The sequence below is a fragment of the Anastrepha ludens genome, chromosome 3 (assembly GCF_028408465.1).
Source record: "Anastrepha ludens isolate Willacy chromosome 3, idAnaLude1.1, whole genome shotgun sequence".
Lineage (NCBI taxonomy): Eukaryota > Metazoa > Arthropoda > Insecta > Diptera > Tephritidae > Anastrepha > Anastrepha ludens.
In genome coordinates, this window is record NC_071499.1 from 106,161,163 (window position 1) to 106,183,129 (window position 21,967).

Genomic DNA, 21,967 nt, shown 5'->3' on the forward strand with positions numbered 1-21,967 from the left:
GATGCAAAAACCAAGAGTTGTTGGCCCATAATTCTGGTCTTTTTAGATGAATTGCTTCACGTAAACGACGCATAACGCTCAAATAATATTCCTTGTTAACAGTTTGGCCAGGTGGAAGGAATTCATAGTGCACCACACCACGAAAATCGATAAAAACTGTCATCAAGACCTTTATTTTGAACGACGAACGTGCTCTTTTCGGTCTGGCCTCGCCTTTAGCGCGATATTCGCTTGATTGGTCGGTTGTTTCAGGGTCGTAAGCATAAATCCAAGTCTCATCTCCCGTAATGATGCATTTGAGCTTGTCCTGATAGTCTGAAAGAATTGTTTCACACACATCAACGCGACGACTTTTTTCCAAGAAATTGAGACTTTTCGATACCAAACGAGATTTGACTTTTCGTAGGCCCAAATGGTCTTTCAAAATGGTTTTCAGATATCCTTCTGATATTCCGATCATATCAGTAAGGTCTTTAACAGTCAACCGACGATTTTTGAGCACTAACTCCTTCACTTTATTGACGTGTTGGTCATCTGTTGACGTCGATGGTCGTCCGGAGCGCTCCAAGTCATCGTTCTCGACCCTCTTTGAAGTCTTTGTACCACTTATAAACATTTTTCTGCGACATGGTCGAATCACCAAATGCCTTCTGCAACATGCTAAACGTTTCCGCAGTCGAAATTTCATTCCGCAAACAAAATTTGATTGCACTTCTCTGCTCAATCAAATCAGACATTGTAAAAATCGAAAACTGCACTCTTGGTCGTTTGGTAAACACAAGCGTAAATATATTTCAGATAATGACATTCACATGAAAGCTGCCAACTCATGAAAAAAATAATTAGAGCGAAATTTTAATCCCGCGAAGTTTGACAAATTATTATTATCCGACAGAAGAAACGAGAGGCCGAAATACGTGAGTGCGAAGAGCTTGAGATGCTGGCCAACAGGAACAACGCCCGAAAATTCTACCAGAAAGTTCGGCGGCTTACAGAAGGTTTTAAGACCGGGGCGTTTTCCTGTAAGAACAAAGACGGCGAACTGGTGACCGACGTACAGGGCAATCTTAAATTATGGAGGGAACACTTCTCGAACCTATTAAACAGTGACAGCTGCGCATGTCACCGAGAAAGTGAAGATCCCGATACCCCAATCGTTGACGACGGAATTGTCGTTCCGCTACCCGATCATGACGAGGTGAGAATAGCGATAACGCGGCTAAAGAACAACAAAGCCGCGGGCGCCGACGGACTGCCGGCTGAGCTATTCAAACATGGCGGCGAGGAGCTGGTAAGGTGCATGCATCAGCTCCTATGCAAAATATGGTCGGATGAAAGCATGCCTGCCGATTGGAATTTAAGTGTGCTCTGCCCAATCCATAAGAAGGGCGATCCTGCAATTTGTGCCAATTACCGTGGGATTAGTCTTCTAAATATCGCCTATAAGGTTCTAGCGAGCGTATTGTGTGAAAGGCTGAAGCCCACCGTCAACCAACTGATTGGACCTTATCAGTGTGGCTTCAGACCTGGAAAGTCTACCATCGACCAAATATTCTCAATACGCCAAATCTTGGAAAAGACCCATGAAAGGAGAATCGACACACACCATCTTTTCGTCGACTTCAAAGCTGCATTCGACAGTACGGAAAGGAGTTACCTGTATGCCGCTATGTCTGAATTTGGTATCCCCGCAAAACTAATACGGCTATGTAAGATGACGTTGCTCAACACCAACAGCGCCGTCAGAATTGGAAAGGACCTCTCCGAGCCGTTTGATACCAAACGAGGTTTCAGACAGGGTGACTCACTGTCGTGTGACTTCTTTAACCTGATGTTGGAGAGCATCGTGCGAGCCGCAGAACTTAATCGCTCAGGCACAATTTTTTATAAGAGCGTACAATTGCTGGCGTATGCCGATGATATTGACATCATCGGCCTTAACAACCGCGCTGTTAGTTCTGCCTTCTCCAAACTGGATAAAGAGGCAAAGCGAATGGGTCTGGTGGTGAACGAGGACAAAACGAAGTACCTCCTGTCTTCAAACAAACAGTCGGCGCACTCGCGTATCGGCACCCACGTCACTGTTGACAGTTATAATTTTGAGGTTGTAAAAGACTTCGTCTATTTAGGAACCAGCATTAACACCGATAACAATGTCAGCCTTGAAATCCAACGTAGAATCTCTCTTGCCAACAAGTGCTACTTTGGACTAAGTAGGCAATTGAGTAGTAAAGTCCTCTCTCGACGAACAAAACTAACACTCTACAAGACTCTCATCATGCCCGTCCTAACGTATGGCGCAGAAGCTTGGACGATGACAACATCCGATGAAGCGACGCTTGGAGTGTTCGAGAGAAAGATTCTGCGTAAGATTTTTGGACCTTTGCACGTTGGCAACAGCGAATATCGCAGACGATGGAACGATGAGCTGTATGAGCTTTACGACGACATAGACATAGCGCAGCGAATAAAGATCCAGCGGCTACGTTCGCTGGGTCATGTCGTCCGAATGGATACAAACGCTCCGGCTTTGAAAGTATTCGATGCGGTACCAGCTGGTGGTAGCAGAGGAAGAGGGCGGCCTCCTCTGCGTTGGAAAGATCAGGTGGAGAAGGACTTAGCTTCACTTGGTGTGTCCAACTGGCGCCGGTTAGCACGAGAAAGAAACGACTGGCGCGCTTTGTTAAACTCGGCCAAAATCGCGTAAGCGGTTATAGCGTCAATTAAGAAGAAGAAGAAGTTTGACAAATAAATTCACCTTACTTTTTGCCCACATAGTACAATATATTATATATTGTTTGGGTGTTTGACCGTTTTTCTACAAATGGAGAGACCTACAGATTTAAGCTCGATGTTTTGCCATTGTCTGCCTAGAGACGACTGCTATTAAAAGCAACAAATTTTTCTATCATTTGGTGTTTCACAACCAAATAAGCCTAGCCGATTCCGTCAATTTCGCTTTTCGGCCTTCTGGCTAAGATCAAAATTTAATTTAAATGTTAATCTCCATTAATTGAAGAGATTTTTTTTTTTAAATTTGGGGCTCGAAATTGACTGTTTCCTATAATATTTTGTAGAATCCTAATCTGCTTGGAACGATGTCGAAAAATTTTACCTGCCCTAATGACATATATGCACACATATCAAGAATTAGAAGACCTCTTCTATTCGCTATTTCCCCGCTCGCTATCTCTATGCCCGATTAACTCAACGACAAATTTGCATGCGAAAGCAACAACAAAGTCATGGAGCAAGGTTTCCCGCTAGCGAGTGTGGTCATACCTCATTAGACTGGTGTAACTCACTGTCGTACAAACACACGTAATTTAAGGCAGCTCTATTCCCGCGCTGCCAATATATGTATGTTGTTTCATCTATTCGCCACTTGCTAATGCTTGGCGAAAAAAGAGGCCCATAGAGAAATGCACACTCATGAATATTTACTATGGCTACTACTACTGCAGACGTGAGATGTTGCTAGCAACATTGTTGGCTAATGAGAAGAAACGTAAAATTGATTAGCATCGCCTCAGAAGCAATTGGCACATTTTGATAAGAAAAGTGATTCTATACAAATTAATACAGATATATACGAGTATTGACACAAAAAAATATAAAGAAAATTTAAAGCAAAATTAAAAATGTCATATCTTCGGAGTATTCGAACTTGCAAACGAACTGTCAGTTTTCGCTCAATTTTAAACGACATGAGCATTTTAAATAGGTGTGAAAAAATGTTGCTGGCATACTTGAGTAGACTCATTTAATTCAATCTTAATCCAAATGCTCAAATGCTTCTGAGAACGCATCAATCGCTTTTGCAGAGGTTTCATGCAACGTGTCCGAAGGGATCGAACAATGCTTTTCTGCCCTTCGAATATTTGAAGTATTTCCCTAACGAAGCAATTTAATTTATTTATATTCAGCTGAACTCCAATTAGAAATTTTTTCATGATTTATCAATCTCAATAGCCCATCCTTTCAATGCAATGCTCCAAGTACTTGCTAAGACTGCATTCTCTTTAGGAGCATGAATCTTTTTTAATGGTTTTAATTATTTTCTCGCTCTAAGCCTCTTCTCTTAAGCCAAACTCTAAGTTTGAGTCCGTCGAATGGGCTCATCTTGATCTACAAATAGGTATATCCACCTATTGCGGGCCGATCTTTGCCAATATCAGAAGTAAATTCTATTTATTTATTTCTTTATTGTTCATTCTGAATTTGGCCATCAAATTGGAAACATTATTTTTAATAAGTTGAGCAAACGGACGGAACTCAAGTAAAACATCTATTTTTATACTGTTTTATTTATTTGGTCTGTCGATATTTCGACTCCAGTCTGAAGTCATCTTCAGGGTCTTAAGGCGATGCCTGGCATTAAATTTCAGACTTGAACACTACTTATTAAAAATAATATTTATTTATTAATCTTACAATCTAGAAATTCAAGTATTTTTACAGATTTAATGGATATTATTCAAATTAAAATTAACCATAAAATTCATTGGAAAATAGTACAAACTTAAACTTAGGAGATAATAAATCAAAAGCTAAATAATTTGAAAGGGACTTAAGTTCACTTAAAGCTCTATAAATTGGATTAATGGTTTATTTATTTAGGTTCGAATCTCGGTAAAACACCTAAATTAAGAAAAACATTTTTCTAATAGGGGTCACCCCTCGGCAGGCAATGGCAAATCTGCGAGTCTATTTCTGCCATGAAAAAGCTCCTCATAAAAATATCTGCCGTTCGGAGTCGGCTTAAAACTGTGGGTCCCTCCATTTGGGGAGCAACACTCAAGAGGAAGAGGAGCTCGGCCAAACACCCAAAAGGTGTACGCGCCAATTAGATATACTATATACAAATATATAATAAATAAGTACATATTTCTTTTCTAATTTTACATTCTAATTTAGGGACATGATACCTCTACCTGGCCTAACACCAGAAGGATATAAAATTCTATTCTATCGGCTAGCAGACTCGGATCCCAAAAAGGTAACTACACTTTAAGGGGTTAGCATCAAATTTTTCACTTTTAGTTTTATAAAGAGTCTTTCAAAAGTGACGCCTAAATGTTGGTAGTGAATATTTCCTAGGCGGGAAAGGCACAGGCCGTTAGGCTCTAGGGTATGGCCAGACTTTTTCGACTTTGGGCATGAATTTAACATATTTCTATTATACCTAACGACTTGATTTTCCAAGTAGCTTCCTAAAATTTAATTTTCTGTCGATTTATGGACATAACCTTTTAAAAATAATTCTCGAAAAGAACGAAATAGGCCAGGTCGGGTGCCCAACCGAAGGTTTTAAAAAAGGTGTCCAACGTTAGGTTAAGAAAAACATAACGCAAAATTCTTTTTTTTTTTTTTTTTTGTGAAATAATCGTCATAGTCGACAAATCAAAGGTTGGTGAAAAAATGTCAAGAAATTGGTTCTGTCGACAAACGGGAAAAGGACTGACAGCCCAAAAACTGAATGTGATGTTAAGAATTTTACTGATGTTCCCGAATAGTTCCAGATTAACCTTCCACATCGATGTCTCGAGATTCTCAATAATTAGGGATTCATGAATCAAATTTTTCACGAACTTTACCTGTAGGCGCGTTCATGGCGGATTTTTAAATGATGTCATTTTTCAAGTATGATTGTTAAGAACTGGATTTTTAATAAAAACAGTACAACTTAAAAGAATCTAAACTCGTACGTGTATTTATTTTAAAACAACACCTAAGCGCGTGTTTTGATACACCCTTTATTAAAGTTTAGTTTATTGATTTAAGCATTTTACACATGAATATTGACATCAAATACCAATGCCAAAAAAATATATTTAGTATAGGTCTGTTCATGTCAAAATTATCCAGTAGCTTTGCCAGTAACTTAATTTTCTCACAGTCATCGACTAGCATTCGTCGCATTCGGTTGTGTCTATCGCTTTCAGTTTGACTACAGTACGAGTTCGTTGCGTTTTTGCATCCCACCTTATTATCTTTTGTATTTTGTTTTTGCTTTTTCGCGTGTGAAAAAAAAAACAATAGTTAACTGCTGCGGTAAGATAAACAATAATTATGTCTCCCGCACTCGGGGACAACAGGTTTGCTGCTCTAGCAGCAAGCCCCCACCGTAAACGAAAAAAAGCACAAACAATTACAAAGGACTTGTTTCCAACACTACCTCGTATACGAAAAGAAAATCCGAAATATTTAATTGCAAGTACAATGGACTCTTCCAAGCCACTTAATGCCTTTTCTTGTTTTTTGGTTCATAAAGCGCTGAAGCATATCAGCTCTGATATTCTCAATATCTCTGAATTAAGAGACGGAAATTTATTAATATTTGTTAAAAATTCAATCATCGCCAACAAATTTATTCAAACAAAAAACCTTGCCGGTATCTGCCCCGTAAAATTCGAGTTACACAAGAACCTCAACTCATCCAAAGGCACAATTTATGCTCCTTGTTTGAATTATGTTAAAGAAGACGAAATAGTGGAAAACTTGAAAGAACAGGGTGTCATCTGCATACAAGTTCCCTAAATATGTTGAAGGTAAGCCAACCCCTTCAGGGGTAGTCTTACTCACTTTCGACCGCTATCACTTACCTGAGGAAATCGAAGTATCGTGGTATACAGCAAAGGTGAAACAATATTACCCCAACCCAAGCGGTGTAAGAGTTGTCAAAAACTCGGTCACACGCTCAAAAGATGTGATAAAACATCAGTATGTGTCACCTGCGCATACCCCCCCTCACGTCGAAACCCCTTGTGCCCGCACCCTATGTGCAAACTGTTCAGGTGCCCACCCCTCCTCAAGCAAAACATGCCCAAAATTTATTCAAATGAAAGAAATCATTACAATAAAAACAGACAGAAAGTGCACTATTCGCGAAGCAATAAACATACATAAACAGCAAATACCTCAAAAAATAAACGACAATTCTACCTCCTTCTCTGAAATGGTACAACAACCACAAAATATGCAAAAAGTCAATAGCCCTATTAATAACACGACAGTTAACCCAAATTCAAATGCAATTAGCAACAATAGCAACCCCACTTCAAATATATCCACAGACAATACAATAAAAAAAACCGAAAATTTAATAACAAACAACAATGCAATCACTAACAGCACGCCTTAATCAAACGCCACCAACATAGCAGCACCGAACTCAACCTGTAGTCAAACGGCAACCAGAATGTTAGTTGAAGACTTCATTTCCCAAATATATTCCCCTTCTCATAACATATTTTCACTCCCTACTCTTCTTACAAACCCTTCCCACTCCAACCTCCCCACCAACTCTTCCCAATCTTCTCTTACTTCAAACCCTTCTCAGCCCAATACTCATACAAACTCCTCTCAATTCTCTCCCACTTCAAACTCTTCCCAACCCAACCTTTTCTCTTTTACTGCTACACCCTCTCTCCCAACAACTAACTCTTCCGATACACAGTAAAACATGAAGATATTACAATGGAATATCAACGGTCTCATTAATAATTTTCCTGATCTTAGTATACTAATAAACGAGTTTTCTCCTGAAATTATTTGCCTACAAGAAACGCATATTCCACATAATAAATCTGCTTACTCACCACTAAAATATGTTAGTTACTATTACAATAGTCCAAACAACAACACTTGCAAACAAGGTGTTGCCCTATTGGTAAAAAAACCCCTCTTTCACAAATTCATCCCTATAATATCCGATATTCAATCTCTAGCAATTGAAGTAGATGTAGGCTTCAAAATTACTGTCATTTCATGTTATATCCCACCTCACCAAGTTTTTAGCAGCAAAGACCTAATCCATATTCTAAACTCTTTCTCCACTCCTTGAATCTTGTTGGGTGGTTTTAATGGATGGAGTCCCCTTTGGGGATCATCCTCCACCAACAACAGAGGAAAAATTATTGAAGACGTCGTTCTCGCAAAAAACCTCATCATCCTTAACGATTGTTCCCCGACCCACTTTTCCACCCACAAGACTTTCTCCCACCCTGACATTTCCCTCGCCTCCGCATCCATAGCACCAAGATTAACAACTAAAACATTAGATGACTTACACAATAGTGATCATTTCCCCATAATAACTTCCGTTTCTTTACCTCAAAGTTATCAAGTTAAGCCTAAGCCAAAATTCAATACGGAAAAGGCGAACTGGGAAGCTTTCAATGCTACGTTGGTATCCTTAGCACACAACATACCAGTCTCTGCCAACGTAAATAAAGAAGCTGCGGCAATCAAATCTCTCATTCGGTCAGCTGCCAATGTTTCAATTCCACAGACCAGTATTAAAAAATATACAGCCAGACTTCCGTACTGGTCTAACTTGCTCTCCATCCTAAGGAAAAATAAGCAGACCTCATGGACTCAATTTAAAAGAAACAGGACGGACGAGAACTTCATTGCGTATAAGAGACACAATGCCCTATTCCGGCGTGAGTTGAAGTCTTGCAAAAGACAAGCGCTAGAAACTCTCACAGCTAAAATTACACCACAGTCCAACCCGAAAAAAATTTGGGCTGACATAAGAACTCTCACTTCCTCTTCCCAACCTAACCGTATCCCATTTATTCATTTCCCAGCAGGGCCAGTTTATTCCTCACAAGAGATAGTTGAAAAATTCGCAGGCACCTGGTCAAACTACTCCCACAGCTCAAACTTCCACCCCGACTTCAAGAGAAGAAAAGACAATTTAAGCGCTTTTAAATACCATAACCCCTCCCCTTCCTCCGATAGTGTAGCAATAGATTCACCATTCACAATAGAAGAATTCGATTTAACGCTTTCTTCTCTGAAGGGTAAGTCACCCGGTGGTGATAGAATTAACTACGCGATATTAAAAAATATTCCTTCCTTCTTAAAATCCCGACTCGTTAACCTATACAACTCAATATTTAGTCAAGGATTATTCCCTCAAGCGTGGAAAACTGCCGCAATTATCCCCATCCCCAAACCTAATAAACCCAACTCCCTCATATCTAGTTATAGACCTATGTCCCTTCTCCCTTGCATGTCAAAAGTTCTAGAGAAAATGATTTCCCAGCGAATCATCTGGTTTGCCCAAAAAAATAACCTACTTAGCCCACACCAGTTTGCGTTTCAAAAAGGACTTAGTGTAATAGCTCCACTTCTAATATTTGATCATTTCGCAAACTCAGCACTTGCCGATAGAAACCATGTATCTGTGCTTAGCTTAGATTTTGAAAAGGCATACGATCGAATAGGCTCTCACAATGTATTGGAAGAGCTAAATCGCTGGAAGATTGGGGAAAAAATGTATAATACTATCAAATCGTACTTATGCAATCGCAAATTTTATGTTCGTGCTAACAACCATGAATCCCAAATCCTTCCCCTCTTTAATGGTATTCCTCAAGGATCACCTCTATCTGTCATTTTGTTCATCATAGCTTTTAATGAAGTTAACTCTATAATATCCAAACATCTGCATGTCGAACACTTCATTTACGCAGATGATGTGGTAATTTTTTCAAATACCAAAAATTTATCAGAAGTTAAAAGTACATTTAGCGGTATCCTTGCGGACCTCAAAGTTTGGTCACAAGCTTCGGGAGCCAGTATTTCTATGAATAAAAGTTCTACATTCCATATATGTCGCAAGCATAAATGCATATTCCCACCTATATCCTTCTCCAATACCATAATCCCCCACACCAACACACTTAAAATATTAGGCATTATCTTTGATAAGCGACTAACTTATAAGCAACATTGTGAATACGTTAGGTTAAGCCTATTATCTAGACTAAACATAGTTAAATACTTATCCTCAAAGCACTGTTTGATACATACAAGTACATTATTAAGTATCACTAGATCTCTAATCTTATCTAAAATTGACTTCGGACTGGTTATATACGGACACTGCGCTAAAACTCATCTAAAGCGCCTAGAAGCACCTTACCATGCTGCAGTCAGGAGAAGCATCAGAGCCTTCCCCACTTCCCCCATAAACGTTACCTTAGCGGAAGCTGGACTTCCCACCATCTCGGAAAGGGTGGCCAACAATACAAGGATAAGTATTTTGAAGATAATTCAGTGTAGAAACAGACTTTTGTTTAAACACATCAACTCGAGTACTCAAAAATCAAACAGAAAGAGCCGGGAATCAACAATCTCCATCATTCTAAAAGAAGCCGAAAAACTGGATATCATTGCTCAGCCATTACTTGTAGAACCTGCAATACATCCACCGTGGGTCGTTCCCAACTCGATGATATTGAACAATCTATCCAAACATTTAAAAGATTCCACTAATACAAACGAATACAACCAGATTTTTCTCGAAACCATTTCCCCATTAAAGAAAGATTGGGAGATCATTTTTACCGACGGATCAAAAACCGACACCTGCACATCGTGCATTAATTTTCTCAAAAAGAAAAATATCAAAAAAGTACATGAACGCGAAACCAGTAATAATTTGCAAGTTTTACGAAAAGCTAAATAGACTGTTGGCGTGAAAAATCACAAAAATTAAATTTTTTTTCAGTTGATTTACCTCGTATTAAATTAAAAAAATTAAGCAAATAAAATGCAAAAAGAGCTTAACATCACATGATTTTATTTTGTCCACAGTAATTTGTATTGTTGTAGCAATCACAACTTTCTTTATATTTTCCTTGCTTCCGTCTATGCATATACATATGTATGTATGTGTATATTCACAAATTAGCTAATAACCAAGAAGTATAAGCATAAAACACAAAAGATACCTTCAATGCTTTCGATTTGTATTTCGGACACTGCAGCAACTGTGAGTGGAGGCTGTTGTTCAGAAGTACATACCTCTAAACTTTATAAATTTTATCTAAAATATATTTACTTACACTCTGCGTTTTTATTACCATTTTTATTTAAATTTAGAATTTTTACTCAATTCGAAAATTTTAATTCGTGTTTATTTTTACTTTGCGATCAGCTGTCTTTCTCACTTACAATTTCTTACAAGTAGAAATTCATCCAGTAAAAACTTGCAATTTCCCCTCAAAATGAAATGTCATTTGGCTCTCTCATTTCCCCCTTCTTTGAAAGATTTTGTACACATGAACACCAAAATTTGGCGCACACAATTGTTAAAAATTATTAGCTTCATGAACAAACCTTATATGAATTATATTTTTTTCATTAGTAAGTCCGGCTGATACGGTGGGTCAAGCTTGTAGGCTCTGAAACAAAAACAAAAAAGGTATTAGTAAAGAGTAAATTTGACGCTTTGAAAATTTCGTTTTTTTTTAACCGTAAATTGTTAAAAAAAAAGGTTAAATATTAATTAAAAATTATGATGATAGTTCATGTTATAAATGATATATGCGCAGCGTAATTTTTAAAGCTCATGAATCATGTCAACCAAGTCGTAAAGCATTGTTTCGAGAAAATCGCATTTAACACCTTCACCTTCGATTTAACGCCTTCTTCTGAGACGCTTACGTTGTTTCGCGTTTTTTACCAAAATATCGTTTTCCTCATCAATTCTACGAATGTTTACTATAAGAATTTGAACTTTTGCGAAAATCAGTTTTTTGAAAATTTCCATTAGAACTAACCCCTTAAAACCCTTAGCATTCAAAGTATTTTTAGTGCCGATTTACACACGTAGACATTTGGAAGGGATACTTAAAATTCTCTTTTGATGTTTCATTCACGGTCACACTGGCAAAATTGTTTTCAGCACCATTCGTTGCTTTTGACTTTTACTTCTTTACTTCTGGTTCGGATATATTCTACAACCCGCTAACATGTAAAGCGGAAAACGTTCGTCAACATATTCTTAAATATTTCAATGAAGAAGGCAAACTGGATTGCATAAATAATAAATAATTTGTTGTTTTTTTACATATACGAAGGGTGCCTTTTATATGTCGGGATTAGAGAACAAAAACAAATTTTAATCATCGAAAATTACTTTATTGTTTTTCAAAATATTCTCCATGAAGATCTATACACTTTTGCATGCGTTTGAACCAATTGTCGAAGCACTTTAGCCACTCTGAATGAGGTACCTCCAAAACATGCATTCTGAATGCCGCAACCGTTTCTTCAGGTGTCGAAAAACATTGACCTCTCAGTTTGTTTTTTACGTACGGGAATAAAAAGAAGTCATTCGGTGCCAAGTCAGGACTATACGGCGGATGACCCATTAATTCGATGTTTTGGGTGTTCAAAAATGCAGTTGTTTGAGCCGATGTGTGAGAGCTCGCATTGTCCTGGTGAAGAGTGATCCGTCTTTGGCGATTGGTTTTCCTAATTTCTTGGAAGACAACTGGCAAACAAATGGTTGTGTACCACTCAGAATTTACTGTTCTGCGTTGTTCTAGTGGTACGGTTGTGACATGTCCAGTTTTTCCGAAAAAACAGGCGACCATTTGCTTGGAAGTGCTTCGTGCGCGAACAACTTTTGTTCGATTTGGCTCATCTTGAAACACCCATACAGTCGACTGCTGTTTACTTTCGGGCTCATACGCGTAAATCCATGATTCATCACTTGTCACGATGTCATAGACGTGTTTCGAAGCCCCGCGATCGTATTTTTTGAGCATTTCCTTCGACCAATCTACACGAGCCTTTTTTTTGGGCGATTGACAAATTGTGTGGGATCCAACGCGAACAATTTTTTTTGACAATCAAATGTTTATGCAATATTGAATGTGTGCTGGTCCCACTAATGCCTAAGATTGTCTCAATCTCACGATAGGTCACATGACGATCTTGCAATATCAGTTCGCGCACAGCATCAATGGTTTTCGGAACAACAACTGATTTTGGACGACCTTCACGAAATTCGTCTTGGAGTGAACTACGACCACGATTGAATTCACCATACCATCGATAAACACTGGTCCTTGATGGAGCTTCATCGCCAAAAAATGAATTAAGTTCATCCATGCAATGTTGCTGAGTAATCCACGTCGAAAGTTGTAAAAAATATTCGCACGAAAATGTTCACGATTTAATTCCTTTTTGGACCGAGATGAATATTTTAAGTTACTGTAAACAACACAAATAGCACTGGTATTTCAAAACGTTCTGAGTACGTAAAAGCCAAAAAGTGTCAAACTTTGCTATACAGCTGTCAGTTGCCAGATTGCAACACCAGGGTTGCCAAATCCCGACATATAAAAGGCACCCCTCGTATATATAAATGTTTATACTTGAGTAAAAAAAATTGAATTAAAATACTTCATATAGAAATACTTGACTTAAAAGTAACTTGAATATCTATAATCGGAAAAAATAGAATTGAACATAAATATGTCCCAAAAGTTTCTAAATCATGCCTACTATACTAGTTAAAATCATCCTGTATATCCCAAGCAGTGTTCTGATGTTTGCCAACGTCGATTTCTTACATTCGATTGGAAACCAACACAAAACTCAGAACTTCCTCCCACAAAAGCAGAAAACGAATAAACCAACTGTCAAAAATTGATTTGCAGCCAACGTTAAGATTGAATAAGCGTAATCGCCAGTACGGGAGACAAAATCCTCTCTGTCTTCCCCGTCCGTCCTTCTCAGAGGAACAAAATGTTTCTCTTCCAAATGTTTGCCTGTGTAAATCGCCTTTTATATGATAATATGTACGCACTTCAATTATAGTTAAATAGCAAGGGAGAATGTAAGACAGCTTTTTTGCTCGCCGATTGTCGTTTTGCCGATCTCGATTTGGAAGAGCAGCCACCACAAACAAACGCAAAGGAATCGAACGAAGATACGAGGTTGGCGTCTGCCACTGAAAAAGAAACGCTGGACTCGCTAGAAAATGACGCGCTGGAAGATAACTTCATATCTAATGGTGAAGTGCAGATTTGTGATATATCCGGTTATACTTTATCCCATTTGACACGCATTTCCTATCCGACCTTGCGCATGTACATGAACTTCCTGCAAGAGGCATATCCGGTGCGTTTACGCGCTATGCACATCATCAATTGTCCGTCATTCTTGAACTCAATGATCGCTATCGTCAAACCTTTCATAAATGATCATGTCTATAATATGGTATATATTACACATACATACACACATATTACTGGTAGTGTATTGATTTCAATTTCTCCTGTTTACCAACAGATTCAATTCCACACCGAGGGACTGGATAGCTTGTATGAAAAAGTACCACGCGACTTGTTGCCCAACGAATATGGCGGCAAAGCGGGACCAATAGCGGAGTTGAAACAGAAATGGGCAGAGGAGCTAAAAACTAAGAGGTAAAGGGCTAATAGTAGTTTAATATGCATTGCCAAAAGTTTTATAATTTTTGTATGTTCGAATAGGGATTACTTAATGGACCCAAAGCAGTGGAAAATTGCACAAACTCAAAACGCACGGCGGTGGTATTGGTTTTGAAGTTTCACCGGTTTTTCTTATCGCGTTGTACGTGCCTCATTCGACTATAATATATATTAATGTATGTATGTAAATATGTGAATTCCTGCACCTGTATCATAACTAGTAATGTTTTGAAGCATTCATTTTTTGAATTTCTAATGTTTTATGTGATAACGTTAGTGTAGTTGTTCGGGGTTTTACACGCAAAATATAATCAATATGTAGATTAAATTGTAGTGAATTTTTCACTTTTATACTTTAAAAATTATTATACTACACAATTGTACATTAATATTTGTCATTCCTAATATACAGAAAATGTTTTTAATTGATTTGCAATTTGTTCATTATTTAGTTTTATTTCTGCCATAGAAAAATGTAAAAAGGATTTGCCACGAGTATAAAATTACAGCGATTTCCGCCTCAAATTGATAAAGAAGCTCAAACTAAACCTAACAGACAACCGTTATTGCTTGTAAATTTTATTATAGTTGGCAGATTGTAAAGAGCTTTGCAATTAAATTAAGATTAAACCGATAGAAGTCAATTCAATGCGAAGAAAACGGGTCGAATATGTCAAGCGGGTATATTTTATCGGGTGTTTTTTAGCTGTATGAGATTTATCGATATCGAGAACTATGGTTTAATGGCTGAGAACAAACTGAGGCAAACTGTGTTGTGACTGCTATTCGGAAGTCATCATCATAAATTCCTAGAGTTCCAGTGTAGAACATATGACTACAGCGAACTTCTGCCATTCAGGTCTGTTTTGCCCCTATCTCTTAATTTCATTCAAGCTAAGCTGCATGCTTTCTGGCTCCAGCAGTCGTCTCCAGACCTTTAATAAGTCACCATCTCCTCTGTGTAGAACGTGGCTAGGTTACGTTGCAGCGGTTGTCCTGTGGGACACACTCAGTCTCATAGCCCATTGTGATGCCGCGTGGGGAGCTTTGTCCCTATCTCTCCTAAAACCAGTGTGTGCTTTTCAACAATTTTAAAATATCTCTGATTTCTGTAGAACTGAGATCTTCCAACTCATAAAAAAATTGTTCACCCAGAATAGTAAACCTGCGTCTGGATAGAGCAGGACAGTGACACAGTAGGTGCGAGATTGTCTCTTCCTCGTCTTCATCTAGACAACTTCTACAAAAGTCATGTGTTTGCACACCCATCCCATGGGCGTGTCTACCTATTAGGCAGTGCCCCGTTATGTCTGAGATCAATGTGCTAAAGCTGTATTTATTCTGGCTTAGCAGAGATTCTCTGCGTTTAGCATTTAGAGTCGGCCACAGTTGACGGGCGATTGTGCAGGTGGCTTCATTGCGCCATCTTTCGTTTGCTTTCTTTACAATTTCTTCAAGGATGAGTAGCTTACATATTTGTAAGGATATCAATTTAGTGCCGAGTCTCGCTAATTCATCGGCTCTATAGTTACCCTCAATGTCGCGATGGCCAGGAACCCATGTTGCCTTTAGGTGAAATGACTCAGCCATCTCGTTAAGAGATGTGCGGCATTTCATGGCTACCTTGGAGGTTGTCGCCTATTTTGTGAAGGATTTTATCGCCGCTTGGCTATCAGTGAAAATGTAGATATCATTTCCGGATATCGCATCACACTGTATCAGTGTCGCGTCTTTTATTATTGCCATCAGTTTAGCCTGAAAGACACTACAGTAGTCGGGGAGCCGAAAACTGAAGCAGATCCCCAGATGCTCGGAATATACACCACAATGTATACATGGATGGACTCGACCTGTCTCACATCGTCCCATTCCCACTATTCCCTTGAGGGTAGGAGGGTCGTAAACGATGTAATGGCAAGTATAGGCGGGAGTGCATAGTCCACCAGTCCGGGAAGCCCCAAAGTGCCAGCCAGGAGTTTACCGTCACCATAATCCGTGTTTGGCCACTTATTTAGAGTGTTCAGCCTTATTGCCGCACTGCGTGCGTTATATATTGCCTGCCGATCTACCGGAAGGAAGCTTAGTGCTGCATATAATGCTTTCGATGGTGTGGTTGACATGAATTGAACCTTGTCAAGTTTTTTGATGTTTACACCCTTCTGAAGGGCATCCCACCATATTACAATACCATAGTAGAGAATTGGCTTACCCACTTCTGTGTGGAGCCAATGTATCATTCTGGGTTCCAATCCCCATTTCTTCCCAATAACCCTTCCGCAGGAGTACATTGCGGTCATAGCTTTGCGTGCTCTGTCTGCGACTGTGAGCCCCCAATTTAGCTTCCTATCTAGTACAAGTCCTAGATATTTTGCCCTTTCTGTTACTCTAAGTGGTATCCCTCCTAGGAATATTTGTTGAAGAGCAGGTGTTTTGTGTTTCCTACTAAACAGTATCAGATCCGTTTTTTCCGGATTTACTACTAGTCCTCGACTTTTACACCAAAGTGATAATCTGTTGAGAGATCTTTGTTGGAGATCACATAATGTTGAAAGGTGTTTCCCCGAGATTGCTGTTACAATATCATCGGCATATGATATTATTTTACCTCCCATTTTTTCAAGTTCTTGTAGAAGATTATTGACAGTGGACAAAACGTGGCTAATACGGCCCCATTTTTTTCGCATCTCTAGTAGTATTGGCGGCCGCCGTAGCCGAATGGGTTGGTGCGTGACTACCATTCGGAATTCAGAGAGAACGTAGGTTCGAATCTTGGTGAAACACCAAAATTAAGAAAAAGTTTTTTCTAATAGCTGTCGCCGCTCGGCAGGCAATGGCAAGCCTCCGAGTGTATTTCTGCCATGAAATAGCTCCTCATAAAAAATATCTGACGTTCGAAGTTGGCTTGAAACTGTAGGTCCGTCCATTTGTGGAACAAAATCAAGACGCACCCCACAAATAGGAGGAGGAGCTCGGCCAAACATCCAAAACGGGTGTACGTGCCGAAGCCAGTATTGGCTTCTGCTGGGGTCTGGCCCATAGGTCAGCATTCTAGATAATCTTTGGGCAGAATATTTTTACCATTTTTCGAAGGCATCTATTTACAAAAACATGTAATGAGCTCGTGTCAGCTGACGTTGCATTCCACGTCTTACAACCATAAAATAAAATCGCCTTTACATTGGAGTCAAACATTTACAGTTTTGTGCGCCGTGAAATGTGTGATGTTTTCCAAATTGCTTGCAGAGAGCCAATGGCATCCACAGTTTTCTTTATTCGGCTTTTGATATCATCGCTCGAACCTCGAACCGATATAAGGTTGCCTAAATAGCAGAAAAATTGTACATCTTCGAGATCGATACGATCAATTGAGAAATTGGGAGTGCGTATGTTAGAATCTCTGTGAATGAAACACCAAAATGAATGAAACAGTTTTTTCTAATAGCGGTCGTCCCTCGCCAGGCAATGGCAAACCCTCGAGTGTATTTCTGTTATAAAAAAGTATTTCACAGAAAACCATTCGCCATTCTGATTCAACTTAAAATTGTAGATTCCTCCATTGGTGGAACAACATCAAGCTGCACACCATAAATAGGAGGAGAAGCTCGGCCAAACTCTTAACTCTGTACGCGCTAATTATTTATTTATTTAAGGTTTGCAAAGTCATCAAATCGTTTAACGCCAGAAAAACGCTTCCAAATTGCGGGAATTTACTTGAAAGAAATAAATCCGTCCACGAAGTTCATAGCCGCGGCTGCCATACTGACTGAATTTGTGTTTCTTAAAATGAATCAGATAAACATCGAAGACATTTGGTTCCAAAAAAACGGCGCAACTTGCCACACTACGTGCTTAAGAATCGATCGAATGCACCTTGTAACTCGTAGTCGCGGCGGACATGTGGCGGATATGATATTCAAAAAATAAATGCCTTAAAATTATCTACCAGATTATAATAAAAAAAAATAATTTGAAAAAGATTTATGTTTTATCTTATCATTTTAATTTCTCAAGTTCTTAAAAAACACCCGATATTAACAGGCAAACTTGAGATAATAATTGAAAAATATTAACGTTGCAATACAGTTAAATGCGTGTTCCACTGTAATGAATTTTTAAGCTGGCGTTGAACAATTCGAACTCGCGCTGAAAAAATGGCCCTTAAGGGGGCACTGAGTAAACGGTCCTATCATCCAACACATCATAAAATATTTTATTTATTTTTTGCATTTACCGCAGTTTGATAGCTTCATTAGTTTTTTTCCAGTCACGTTTCAAGATAGAGGACACTTAACTTGAAAAGGCCAATAGAATAAAGTTGTACCCTCCGTTGGGCACCCGGGTCAGACTTCTCTGGCCAGACTTATTCGACTTTGGACTGAATTCAATATATTTCTCTAGCTAACGTCTTGAGTTCCAGGTAGCTTCCTAAAATTTAATTTTCTATCTATTTATGGATATAACCTTTTAAAAAGTATTCTCGAACAGGACGAAAAAAGGCCAGACCCGGGTGCCCAACCGAAGGTTTTAAAGAAGGTGCACAACGGAGGGTTAAATAAAAATCTAAAAATGGCTAGGATTCTCTTGAAACTTGTTACTCGCAATTTTTTCGAGTCACTGATTGCGAATCTGGCTTCAGATATTCAAGATGGCAGAAGAGTTTAACTGAACAGCTTCATTTGAAACTCTTTATTCAGTGATTTTACGAATCTGGCATTAAATTCATAAATAGTGACTTCGCAAGAGACCAGAATCCCGAATTTCAATGGAATTTGATTGCCTTTCAAAATATATTTACTTTACAAAAACTTCACTTTCAAATCTTTACAAAAGAAATTTATTGAAACTTCTTATGCGATAATTGCATAAAGAATAATATATATATATATAATTGGCACCTACACCCTTTTTGGGTGTTTGGCCGAGCTCCTCCTCCTATTTGTGGGGTGCGTCTTGATGTTGTTCCACAAATGGAGGGACCTACAGTTTTAAGCCGACTCCGAACGGCAGATAATTTTATGAGGAGCTTTTTCATGGCAGAAATACACTCGGAGGTTTGCCATTGCTTGCCGAGGGGCGACCGCTATTAGAAAAATGTTTTTCTTAATTTTGGTGTTTCACCGAGATTCCAACCTGCGTTCTCTCTGTGATTTCCGAATGGTAGTCACGCACCAACCCATTCGGCTACGGCGGCCGCCTGCATAAAGAATAATGCTTGATAATAAAGGCGGATCGACACGATGTTTCAAAATAAATTCTAGAAATTTCTAAAATATTTTAATCTTAATTTCAATTTTAATAAAATTTAATGTATTTTTTTTTTAGCCTTATTAGATGCGCTAATTTTAATTGAGAAAGGTGATATTAGTTTCGTAATCAGCGACCCCAAAAGCCAACCCGTGCACCGAGTTTCGAGCGATAATTTTTTTGTTTAACTTAGTTTAACTTTTGAAAAGCTGTCATCAGATTCGCAATATGCGACAACCATTTGACTGAAGCCTTGCTGGCTTTGTTACTAGGAAAACAAACCAATAGTATCACAAAAATCGATTATGTTTAGGCTACTTGCCTAATTTTACTTATGCCCAATGCAAAAATTATTATTTTTATTCTATCCATAAACGGATAGACCTACACTTTTAAGCCGACTCCCAACGGCAGATGTTTTTAATAAGGAGCTCGTTCAGGGCAGAATTACAATCACATGTTTGCCTGCAGAGAGGCGACTGCTATTATTTTTTTCTATTAATTGGTGTTTTATGCACGGATATTCGAACCTACGCTTTTCCAAATGTCGGCCGCCTTTTAGTCGAATAACTTTTTTACTTTATAAAAAAAAAATGGTTTTGAGTGATGGAAATTTTTATTTCGACCTAAATGCACTCCATTGCTTGTCTGTTTGTATGTATACTGGAGCTGTCTAAGTCATAAATGTCAAGTGTGACGTACGGCGGCATTTGCAACAATTTATACATCTTCCTATAGGATGATTAATATTACCTACGAAAAAAATTATGTGGATTCTCGTACTCGTTATCAATTGGCAACTATTTGTACAGCAGTGTAACCAACGATAGGAGTAGCTTTCTTGAAATCCCATGAAGGGAGAATCGACACACCATATTTTTGTTGATTTTAAAGCTGCATTCGACAGCACGAAAAGGAGTTGCCTATATGCCGCAATGTCTGAATTTGGTATCCTCGCAAAACTAATACGGCTATGCAAAATGGCGTTGCTCAATACTAGCAGCGTCATCAGAATTGGGAGGGGCCTCGCCGAGCCGCTTAATACCAAACGAGGTTTCAGACAGGGTGACTCGCTGTCGTGTGATTTTTTCGACGTATGTCGATGATATTGGCTGCTAGTTCTGCCTTTTTCGAACTGGATAAAGAAGCAAAGATAATGGGTCTGGTGGTGAGGACATAACGAAGTACCTCCTGTCATCAAACAAATAGTCAACGCACTGCGGATCAACACCCACGTCACTGCTGAAAGTTATGATTTCAAGGTGGTAAGAGACTTCATTTATCTAGGAACCAGTATTAACACCGATGACAATGTCAGCCTTGAAATCCAACGGAGAATATTTCTTGCCCACAAGTGCTATTTTGGACTAAATAAGTAACTGAGTAGTAAAGTCCTCTCTGGACGAATTAAACTAACACTCTACAAGGCTCTCATCATGCCCGTCCTAGCGTATGGCGCAGAAGCTTAGACGATGACGACATCCGATGAGGCGCCCCTTGGAGTGTTTGTCAGAAAGATTCTGCGGAAGATTTTTGGACTTTTGCACGTTGGTGATAGCGAGTATCTTATGCAATGGAACAATGAGCTGTATGAGCTTTACTGCGACATACAAACGCTCGGGCTCTGAAAGTATTCAATGCGGTACCAGCTGGTGGTAGCAGAGGAAGAGGAAGGCTTCCTCTGCGTTGGAAAGGTCAGGTAAAAAAGAACTTGCCTTCATTTGGAACGAAACGACTGACGAGAAAGAAACGACTGACGAGCTTTGTTAAACTCGGCATCGCGTAAGCAGTTATAGCACCAATCAAGAATAAGATGGTGCCTCTAACTGCCCAAGGCATACATCGGGTGCTTTTTAAGAGTTTGAGAACTTAAAATGATAATACAAAACAAAAATAATATTGGAATCAATGTTATTTTATTTTTGGATAATCTATAATAAACGATTCATGATGACTTGCTAAACTTTACTAAACAGAAATGTCAACACAGTTTGTCATTCTTATAGTAGATAATCCATATCGATCATGCAGCTCATGCAGCTAAAATAAACACCCGATATATCTCCTCATGTAGCAGGCAGAAGTTGCGTAGGTTCACTAAGTTCTGCATACGTTCGTTACCGGTTAAATTGTGGATATTCATGGCAACCTCTGTTAGTGACGTTATTTTTTCGCCTTTTATATTTGGGGATTTGGCAACCCTGGTGTTGCAATCTGGCAACTGACAGCTGTATCGCAAAATTTGACATTTTTTGGCTTTTACGTACTCAGAACGTTTTGAAATACCAGCGCTATTTGTGTTGTTTACAGTAACATAAAAGATTCATCTCGGTCCAAAAATGTAATTAAATCGTGAACATTTTCGTGCGATTATTTTTTACAACTTTCGACGTGGATTAACTCAGCAACATTGCATGGATGAACTTAATTCATTTTTTGGCGATGAAACTCCATCAAGG

General features: G+C 38.8%; 1 protein-coding gene across 2 annotated transcripts in view; it reads left to right on the forward strand.

The window, feature by feature from the left end:
- Positions 1 to 14,693, forward strand: part of LOC128858703 (alpha-tocopherol transfer protein-like) — a 34,782-nt gene extending 20,089 nt beyond the window's left edge. For both annotated transcript variants that reach the window (XM_054095178.1, XM_054095177.1), the window contains 4 exons: positions 4,918 to 4,999; positions 13,630 to 14,031; positions 14,104 to 14,240; positions 14,307 to 14,693. In XM_054095178.1, the coding sequence (XP_053951153.1) occupies positions 4,918 to 4,999; positions 13,630 to 14,031; positions 14,104 to 14,240; positions 14,307 to 14,379 (694 nt within the window). In that variant the 3' untranslated portion in view covers positions 14,380 to 14,693. The remainder of the gene's footprint in view (positions 1 to 4,917; positions 5,000 to 13,629; positions 14,032 to 14,103; positions 14,241 to 14,306) is intronic.
- The last annotated feature ends 7,274 nt before the right edge of the window (positions 14,694 to 21,967 follow it).